General features: G+C 47.8%; 1 protein-coding gene and 1 long non-coding RNA gene across 4 annotated transcripts in view; one reads left to right on the forward strand and one right to left on the reverse strand.

Moving 5' to 3' along the window:
• The window catches only part of LOC119975799 (Golgi integral membrane protein 4-like), a 170,434-nt gene extending 163,429 nt beyond the window's left edge, over positions 1–7,005 (reverse strand). The window contains exon 1 of one of the 3 annotated variants that reach the window (XM_038815658.1): positions 6,395–7,005. In XM_038815658.1, coding sequence (XP_038671586.1) covers positions 6,395–6,581 — 187 coding nt within the window. In that variant the 5' untranslated portion in view covers positions 6,582–7,005. The remainder of the gene's footprint in view (positions 1–6,394) is intronic. The other 2 variants (XM_038815657.1, XM_038815659.1) reach the window with 2 other exon arrangements.
• Positions 7,006–7,262: 257 nt separating this feature from the next.
• On the forward strand, positions 7,263–8,101 carry LOC119975408. The gene is made up of 2 exons (XR_005462758.1): positions 7,263–7,410; positions 7,742–8,101. It is a non-coding gene; the product is annotated as an uncharacterized LOC119975408 (long non-coding RNA).
• The last annotated feature ends 2,670 nt before the right edge of the window (positions 8,102–10,771 follow it).

A 10,771-nucleotide genomic window follows, 5' to 3' on the forward strand; every position in this document is an offset into this window, starting at 1 on the left:
AGTGCCATCGAGAACATTCAGGGTGACAATATATTTCTGGCTTATGGCATTTCTCAAATCCCAACTCCCCCACATCCTTCTATCTAACCTGAAGTGCAAGCTCCAGATGGTGTGACCATGAGCCTCTTGCTTTCCATCCTTCAACTATTTCCTCACCCAAACCACACCTTCTGAATTTCTCCTGTCAAATAGTACTTCTGGCTGGTTTAGCACAGGGCTAAATCGCTGGCTTTGAAAGCAGACCCAGGCAGGCCAGCAGCACGGTTCGATTCCCATAACAGCCTCCCCGAACAGGCCCCGGAATGTGGCGACCAGGGGCTTTTGACAGTAACTTCATTTGAAACCTATTTGTGACAATAAGCGATTTTCATTTCATTTCATAGCAACCGAAGGATGAGGGAAAGCTGCACAGGCCTCCAATGAAATGGTAGCATCACTTGATCAGGGAGTAGATATTGACAGTGTATTGGTTTAAAGGGTAGTACAAGGTTGGGATCTACACATGTTGAGTTGCCAGGAAGTAATGGAATGCAGCATGACCAGAAGAAAGGATAGTTCCTTTGCCAGCTCTCTGAAGGGTGCCAGGTGAGGATTTTTAATGAGGTGACAGAGAGGAGAGTGCTGATAAGCATTGCACACCGCGATACTCAGTGCATTGGCAGCCTGCCAGGTGGCCACTTGTCGCTGTCAAAGAGGATGAAGGAGTCCTGCTACAACTTGGTACAGGACATTTTGTGGGGTTTTGAACCCAGTCTTAATGTCTTTGGAAGCAGTGGTCAACTCTATTCAGCACTTGTGGACCCAGCAATAATGTTGTGTCTGATGACCACTGTCTCAGTTTCAGCACCCGTCTACCTTCTGTATATAGATGTAGCAACACTTGCTTCCAAATGAAGCAGCTCACCACAAATTTCCAAAACACTCCCGCACAGGACTTCCACAAACTTTACAAGAGCTGAATAAGTCAAAAGCCCATCACCTGCAAGCAGGAGGACTAGTTTGCAAAAGCTGGTGGGATGGAGGGAATCCCTTATGCAAGTGAGTGCTTATTCAGCTGTGAATAATTAGCACAGGACATTCACTGGACAAGCACAGTCCAAGTTTGCAGAACATGCACCAAATCAGCCGAGATGAGATTTGACATTTTGATCTGTCCGTTGCGAAAGCTTGGAGTGTGCACATGGGGGAGGGGGGGTGGTAGGGGGAGGTAGGAGGGGGGGGGGGGGGGGGGGGGGGGGGAGAAAGGGGGGGGGAAAGGGGGGGGGGAAAGGGGGGGGGGGAACCCTCCCCCTACCACCCCTCTCCCCAATGTGAGCATCTTGCCCAGCATATTAGCACCAACAGAGCTACAGTGCCTAATTCTGTGATCCATATTCCTTAAATGCAACAAGTGGTTCGCAAATTCTTTAATTATCAAAGTTTTGACTCGATCGTCATTTAGTTATATGTTATATTCTTCCAAATAAAATTATCTTGTTTTATTTTCCTTTTGTAAATACGGCAGCAGCCAAAGTTCATTGGCCAAGTATTAATTTTTCTAAAGTGTAATATCAATGAGCAAATGTTCTTCAGTTATTGAGGGAACAAAGTTCACCGTTAGCTGACACCAAAATCGGGAAATCCGATTTGGCAGGGTATAGCCTCCAACGCCAAAATTGCGGCAGATGCCGATTTGCCGCCAATCCGCGATTCTCCGCCTCCGATGGGCCGAGTTCCTGGCGATGTGGTTCACTTGTGCTTTTAAAAAACGTGAAACCGGCCTGGCGGCTGCTGAGGGAGAGAGAGGGGCTACAGAAGGTGTCCAACATCGCCATAGTGTGCTGATAGTTGTGCCGCTGGCCATGGGGCTTCTGTCACGGCTGGGAGGGTGCCCAGGAGATGGGCTGTGGGGTCAAGGTGGACGGACACTGAGCACCATTGCCGCAGCCAGCAAGGCTGCCATGCAACTGCGCACACCGCTAACAGCCCACTTTGAACCTTGTGCCATGGATCACATAGGTGTCACCCAGGGCACCCCCCTGGGTGCCTCTGGCCCCAGATGACCCATCAGCTGTATGGGCGCACTCCAGCACAACCAGTACCATATTTTTGGTGTGGACAAATGTGTGTGGGGAGTGTAATGTGTATGTGCGGCTGCAGCTTGTCAGCCTCGTGTGTCGATCATGGACCTGGCCTATCCCGTATCATTTTTCAGTGGAATAGTGTGTTCCACATGGCACCAGTGATAGCCCCTTAATGGTTGCGGAATCGGTCCAGGTGCGGTGCTGGTTTTTCTGTTGTATATGTCCATGGATTCTCCGTTGGTGTCAACATTTAGGGCTGCTTGCCGACACCAATTTCATAATTGACAATCGGGCGGAGAATCCCTTTTTACGATAAATTGTGGGGCAGCGCCTGTTTTCGGATGTTCTACCCCTTCAAAACAGCGTCATTGAGGAGTATGACGCACGCCATTGGGATGGCCTCAGGTCGTTACCTGAAGGCCCTCCCCTGATGCTCTACCCCCAATGGGCCGAGTTCCCGCCCGCGCATCAGTTGGGACCCCGGCGTGGCGGCTGCGGATGTGTCCAGCGTCGCCGCAGTCGGGTGGGAGCCGTGCTGCTGGCTGGGGGGCTTCGGCAAGGGCTGGATGGACTGGCGGGGGGTGGCAATGGGGGCTACTATCTGGCAGGTCAGGTTCACAGACGGCTGGCGCCATGCTATAGTGTGCAACCACTGCAGGCCGTGCGCATGCGCGGCCACGTCCCGGCAATTCTCCAGTGCACTTTATGTGGCGTGGCTCCTAGCCCCTCACCAGTCGGAGGATCGGTGCCGGGGCCTCACTGATTGTTCCTATGTAAAATGCCACGGATCCTCCGGACGTAGCCCCAAAATCGGAGAATCTAGCCCTTAGTCTCAGAAACGGAGAAACCCACCGATTGTATTCTTGAATCTTTTTCCACATTTTCAAGATCAAAGGATACAATGTATCAAAACTTGTCAAATGTTTTGCACTCTGACTGAAAATAAAACAGCTGTTTCCTGATTTGGTAAATTGTCAGTGAAGACTAGAATGTTTTAAGCCAATGGTTTTAACGTATCGGAAAACTGTTACCAGTGATCTCCAATAAAATACATGCTGTGATACATGCTGTACACATCGTTTAAGAAGTGTGGAACATTTTGAAACTTATCAGCTCCACTGTTCCTTATCAAGGGGGCAAAAGGTCATTTCATGTCCATTCTCAGGATGTTGTGCTCAGTAATTAATATCCATCCCGAGTTACCCAAAGACGATACCATTGTGAATCGCTTTTAGTTGATGCAACTGAGTCTCTACTTTGTGTGGGACTGAAGTCACCTACATGTCAGGCCGCTTTAGAACAACAGGTTCCCTTAATTAAAGGACGACAGTGAACCAGATGGGTATTTTGACAATCAAATAGCTAACCTTCGCATCTTTGGACTGTCGGAGGAAACTGGAGCACCCAGAGGAAACCCATACAAACATGGGGAGAAAGTGCAAACTCCAACCAGAGTCACCCAAGGCTGGAATTGAACCTTGGTCTCTGGCACTGTGATGCAGCAGTGCTAACCCCTGTGCCTTTAGAACATAGAACATAGAACGATACAGCGCAGTACAGGCCCTTCGGCCCTCGATGTTGCACCGACATGGAAAAAAAATCTAAAGGCCATCTAACCTACACTATGCCCTTATCATCCATATGCTTATCCAATAAATTTTTAAATGCCCTCAATGTTGGCGAGTTCACTACTGTTGCAGGTAGGGCATTCCACGGCCTCACCACTCTTTGCGTAAAAAACCCACCTCTGACCTCTGTCCTATATCTATTACCCCTCAATTTAAGGCTATGTCCCCTCGTGCTAGCCACCTCCATCCGCGGGAGAAGGCTCTCGCTGTCCACCCTATCTAACCCTCTGATCATTTTGTATGCCTCTATTAAGTCACCTCTTAACCTTCTTCTCTCTAACGAAAACAACCTCAAGTCCATCAGCCTTTCCTCATAAGATTTTCCCTCCATACCAGGCAACATCCTGGTAAATCTCCTCTGCACCCGTTCCAAAGCTTCCACGTCCTTCCTATAATGAGGCGACCAGAACTGTACGCAATACTCCAAATGCGGCCGTACTAGAGTTTTGTACAACTGCAACATGACCTCATGGCTCCGGAACTCAATCCCTCTACCAATAAAGGCCAACACACCATAGGCCTTCTTCACAACCCTATCAACCTGGGTGGCAACTTTCAGGGATCTATGTACATGGACACCGAGATCCCTCTGCTCATCCACACTGCCAAGAATTTTACCATTAGCCAAATATTCCACATTTCTGTTATTCTTTCCAAAGTGAATCACCTCGCACTTCTCCACATTAAACTCCATTTGCCACCTCTCAGCCCAGCTCTGCAGCTTATCTATGTCCCTCTGTAACCTGCAACATCCTTCCGCACTGTCTACAACTCCACCGACTTTAGTGTCGTCTGCAAATTTACTCACCCATCCTTCTGCGCCCTCCTCTAGGTCATTTATAAAAATGACAAACAGCAACGGCCCCAGAACAGATCCTTGTGGTACGCCACTCGTAACTGAACTCCATTCTGAACATTTCCCATCAACTACCACTCTCTGTCTTCTTTCAACTAGCCAATTTCTGATCCACATCTCTAAATCACCCTCAATCCCCAGCCTTCGTATTTTTTGCAATAGCCGACCGTGGGGAACCTTATCAAACGCTTTACTGAAATCCATATACACCACATCAACTGCTCTACCCTCGTCTACCTGTTCAGTCACCTTCTCAAAGAAATTTGTGTCACTTCATGAGAATGCACTTTACAGATAGTATTTTTAAATTTAAAAATTCAATCCCCAATATATCTCTGGATTATTAGTCCAGGAACTACACTACTATACTATCAGTGAGTCTAAGGCACCTTTAGCAAAAAGTTAAGGACCATTAAGTTTTCCGCTTTATGGAACTACTTTTCTGAGTGTGAAATAACGCTGGTTGAGACGATTGATATCAATACTTCCCCTAGAATTGTAATGTACTGTGTGCCTTATAGTTTGTAAGGCGATCCGTGAAAGATATCAGTGAAAGAGGTGAACCTCCATAGCCTAAACGGGATCATTATCCAGAGTTACCCATTTTCTCTTTGAACGTCTCCAGAACCAAACAGCAGAACTTCAATTTCAAAACACAAGCGATTCCTGCATTGGACAACAACAAAAAATGGCAGCGACCCTGGTGGCTTTTGAATTACATTGACTGACTTTATAAATCTCAGTCTCTTGGGAGTTTAAGATGTATTTCAAAGCAGCCCAAGCCAGTGAGAAACCGCCCTCCCAACGAGGGCCTCACAGTTCGGAGGGGCGGGGGGTGGAATCTCGAATAACAAAACCACTTCAAAAATGTTGTACTTGAATTCAAAAATAAAAATCTGTGGCAGTACAGAAACACGGCCGGTCGTGATCACGGTGCAGCAGAACACTGAAGCTGCAGGACAAAGATTTTTTTTTAACGGCAGCAGTTAGAAAGGCACTGAGGGAAGCTGAGGGGAGAATAGTCACCTCAGGGAGCGCTTTTTTTTAGCCACGCTTGGAATGGGTTCACTCTCTCACGGTGTGTGTGGGTCTCGACCATTTTTTAAAAACAGTTAAAATCGAACATCAGGGGTAAAAAAAAACAGCAGCAAACGCGGTAACTTACGGCAGATAAAAGAAACATGAGGAGACGACCCCTAGAATTCCGTTCATGCACAGTTAGTGGCCACGTCTCACACCCCTGCCCCTGATTCTGGTGCCAGGGTCAAACGTGGGTCGGGCGGGCTGGGTGGAAATTCAGGTGAACGATTCCAGCCGAATCGCCAGTCAGCAGCGCCCGTCTGATCCCACTTCTCACTTCCACCACCACCCTCACCAAATCTTTACCCTTGCACAAGCCCCCAGCTCTGCTTCCCCACCTCCCCATTTACCTTGTCCTTAACACAGCTTTAAATGAAACAGATGATCCTGTGCAGATCCTAATGGAACTGCAAATGAATCTCACACAAAACACTCCGGCTTCCCAGTGCAGTAAGTTTTTTTTAAAAATTAATAGCAACAGTCATGGGAATGTCAGGAATGCCGGCCGCACATCCAGAATGGAGAGCTGCACACTAACGCTACCCAACTGTTAATAACCGGTCGCAGCAACGCTAGTTTTTCCTAACTGAAAATAAAAGTTTGGTGGGTTCTCTACACCCAAGTCTTGGCCTTAAGTGTTTATTAATGTGAGCCGAAATAGACACGATTAAGCAACAAAGAAAAGACAGGAGCAAAAAAAGTCTTGCGAGCATGGACGCGTGCACATCAAAACGCACAGGAAAGATCCTGGAGTTTGAACACTTTACCTTGCAACTGTGCAGATAAAGCCTCCTGATGCTGCTGATACTTCGATGCCAGGGTTTCCGCCTTCTTTAACTGATTATGCATCTCATAGTACAGTAATAACCCATAAAGAAACCCGAAAACGATTGTAAGAAAGAACAAAGTTTGAAAAATCTTTTTCTGTCTCCGGGAACACATACTATTTCCCATATTTCTTCTTTGCCCCCTTGCAGAACGTCCACTTGACGACTCCAACGCGAAGAATTCAGGATGTTTCCCTCCTTGCAATTCAATGATTATTTTTTAATGAACCGGCAGCATTGCAGGGTGCAGCAATCGGCCACTTTGCAACCTTAACTGTTCCTGGCGCTGAAATTCCTCTCGAGGTTACAAGTTGCAAAGTTCAGTCCAAAAAAAGAGTCTCCGGGTCTAATTTTAGGAACTGGAGTTAAAATGTTGCCAGGAAGCGCTTTATGGTCTGTCAGATTGCAGCAAACCGTACACTGAACTACAACTCTGTAACAAAGTATCGTTTTGTCTTTAACTCCACGCCACAGAAAAGTTCCAGGCCTTTTCCCCCAATCTCGCGTCTTACGTGTCACCTCCACTCCTCTGCAGCCTCACAGCAGACAGGAAATCCCACCCACTCCCACACCGATTGGTAGCATTCCCACCCTGGCCAATACTATTGGAGGGCTCTAGGATCCGAGCCCTCTCCTGGCTGGACAACAGTCTGACACACAGCAACACTGTTATAATACAGGAGGTGTTCGATAAACATTAGGATCCCAAAGCGTTACAAGTTTTTTTTTCCAAGCAGCTCACGTTAGGTGCCGAACGTGTGCAAATTGAAGGACTAAGTTGGGGGGGGGGGGGGGGGGTTGCCTGATATGTAAAACCAACAAAACAAAACTCTTCTGTTTCACACGGTGGCATTTGGGGCGCGGAGGGAGTATAAGGACGAGTCTTAAAATGCTGAAAGATGATGGAGGCTACTTGCTGCAATTTTTGTGTATATCGCCGGTCAGAATTCGTGTCCGTAAGTGTAGATTTCGGAAATGTCGTTTCCAGGGCAGCGAGCCCAAAAACGGCAAGGATACATGGGATCTTGCGCCAATCAAAACAGAAATTGCTTCACAGATCTGGCAGCGTCGATGCAGAGAAGCAGAGAGGTCTGTGACCTGTCATCAGAAGTGCTGCAGCTTTACCGAACTTCGGAAGTTGTATTTGGCCCGAGTAAAAAGGGGCCAACCCCGTTTGATGTCGCGATGCAGAAAGTGTTCTAATTTCCCACTTCCACTTCTTGTGAGCGCACAACTATTTTTTTAAATTTATTCTGCTCCATGATAAAAGTTCTCATTATTTCGTAGATTGGCTTAAACATTGACTCGGTGAAGACAAACCAGCCGGAGATCTATTTGGAAACGCAGGGCGCTGAACGGATTAGTGTTCAGAGATAAACCAAAAACTACATTTGGAAACTCTCCCTCCTATTATTTGCCACGTACATGCCACGCTTGTTGAGAAGCTGGAATAGCCCTTTGGCACTTGGCGCCAGCTTCCTGTGGTGATTTCCTAAACCTTGTTGAAACTGCATGTCTGACTCCATAAATCAACTTCTCTGAATGGCCAGGATATGATACTGCAGAAAATCAATATCCACGATGGAAAACTCTACATCTGAATGAAGCTCAGAGAGAAAATAAAAGTTTTGAGCATGGAGGAATTTATCACATTGGCCCAGTGTATCCCTACCCTCCGTGATGTGGGGCAATTTTAATTTGTTGATGGCCTTTTACAGACCTATGTTTTTTTTATAGAATGGATAACAGGGGCGGCATGGTGGCGCAGTGGGGTAGCCCTGTAGTCTCACAGCGCCGAGGTCCCAGGTTCGATCCCGGCTCTGGGTCACTGTCCGTGTGGAGTTTGCACATTCTCCCTGTGTTTGCGTGGGTTTCGCCCCCATAACCCAAAGATGTGCTGGTTAGGTGGATTGGCCACGCTAAATTGGAAAAAATGAATTGGGTAGACTAAATTTATTTTTTTTAAAGAATGGATAACAGTACATTTTCAGCTTCTTTCACATCAGGTTAATCGTGCACAAGGTTTTGTGGAACTGTTGTGGCTGCATATATCTTTACTTCTACCAGCTGGTCAAGTGATATAGAAATGCTGTACCCTAATCTGCCTTTTTACTTTGAGTTTCACCCAAAGTAATCATTGTATATCTATTGTAAATATCATTTCAAAGCAAACTTTCTTTAAAAGGTATACATTTATTTTTAAAATGCAGTGGCATAAATTAGAGCAGCAAAAACACACGCCAGTAAATCGAGTGTTACTTAATCAGTAACAGTGAGTCCACATTATATTTCTGTCGCATCATTGATTACACATATGAAATCCCTGGGAGTGCAAAGCTCAATATAAAGAATTTGTATATTTAGCAAATCAGAACTATCAACGATGGAGGGAAGAAATTATTATGGTGGCCACATATGAGAGTAAGAATGAGGGCTTGTTTGAAAACATGTCATCCATGTGCGAAACCCTGTGCTCGGCACTCCCCCTCCCCCGCCGAACAATCCCTCGATCCCCGAAGTGCCATTGCCAATGGAAGGCGAAAAGCGCGGGCACCGCTGCCTCGTCCCACGATGTAACCCAAAGTACCCCGAACTCACTTGAGTTTGTCCGCACACAAACCTTATGAACCTCAGACCTTTACTCTGCTGTTGTACATCTAGAATATGCAAGTCCGCTATTCATGTCAAAGATTATATACTATCGTAACTCACAGCATATATGAAAGGTCTGGAATTAGGCACATGAGAATCTGCAGATGACACAAATTTGGAAACAGTTAATTTGCAAGAGAACATATCTGCAGATCAGAATGAAGTTAACACATTGGGAAGATAGATTTCTGAATATGATGTGTTGGGTAAGCTGGGTCTATGTGGACTGCGTTTGATGCAGTGTAGAGAGAGACAGGCTTCCAACACTTGAAAAGATGCAACACGATTTTATTGAACAACTAACTATAATACATGCTTAGCTGTGGGTTGACACGATGCTGACTTGACTGGAGACCTGAGGTGAACCTGACCAGACTAACATGGTGCTTGTTCTAGCTGCTGCTCACGAGCTCTGTCAGTCTCAGAGGCTGGATCCCAAGAGAGAGGGAAAACTGGTGCCCTCTGGCTTTATAGTGGCCGTGTCCTGTCTGGTGCTTGGCTGCTGTGTTCTGTGTGCTCACTGGTCATCCTGTGTGTCAATCGCTGCCTGTCTGCACTCCACCATATACCTGGATGTATGTTATGACAGAATACATTTAATGCAGATAAACATGAGGTAATCCAGCCTGGGAGGAAGAATAAATAAAATAGCACAAACATTCATGGTAACATTTTAAAAGAAGTAGAGAACCATAATAGGGATTTAAAGATTCACATAAGTAAATTGTTAAAAGTGGGACGACAAATTGATAAAACTCTAAAAAGGCATGCAGGCACCTATGTTTTATGAATAGAGATTTTAAGTACAAAGCAAAAAAGTAATAGTAAACTTATACATTGGTTAGGCCAATTAGAATATGGTTTTCAGTTTTGACACCTTGGCCGGGATTCTCCCCTACCTGGCAGGGCCGGGGGTCCCGGCGGGACAGAGTGGCGTGAACCACTCCAGCGTCGGGCCTCCCCAAAGGTGCAGAATTCTCCGCACCTTTAGGGGCTAGGCCCGCGCCGGAGTGGTTCCCGCTCCGCCGGCCGGCGCGAACGGCCTTTGGCGCCCCGCCAGCCGGGGCCGAAAGGCCTTCGCCGGCCGGCGGAAGTCCACGCATGCGCCGGAGCATCAGCGGCTGCTGATGTCATACCGGCGCATGCGCAGGGGAGAGGGTCTCTTCCGCTCCCACCATGGTGAAGGCCATGGCAGGGGCGGAAGAAAAAGAGTGCCCCCACGACACAGACCCGCCCGCCGATCGATGGGCCCCGATCGCGGCCAGGCCACCGTTGGGGCAACCCCCGGGGTCAGATCACCCCGCGCCCCCCCCCCCCCCCGGACCCTGCCCGCGCCGCCAATCCCGCCAGTACCAGAGGTGGTTTAAACCACGCCGGCAGGAAAGGCCTGTCAGCGGCAGGACTTCGGCCCATTGTGAGCCGGAGAATCGCCGCGTGGGGCCCGCTGACCGGCGCGGCGCGATTCCCGCCCCCGCCGAATCTCGGGGGGCAGAGAAATCAGGACACGGCGGGGGCGGGATTGACGCCGACCTCGGCCGATTCTCTGACCCCCCCCGGGGGGGGGTCGGAGAATTCCGCCCCTTACTTCAGGATGGGTGGTATGCAGAAGAGGTTCACTAAGATGTTATCAGGCATTGAACATGACCTGACAAATTTGGTCCCTTC

The sequence above is a fragment of the Scyliorhinus canicula genome, chromosome 13 (assembly GCF_902713615.1).
Source record: "Scyliorhinus canicula chromosome 13, sScyCan1.1, whole genome shotgun sequence".
Classification (NCBI taxonomy): Eukaryota; Metazoa; Chordata; class Chondrichthyes; order Carcharhiniformes; family Scyliorhinidae; genus Scyliorhinus; species Scyliorhinus canicula.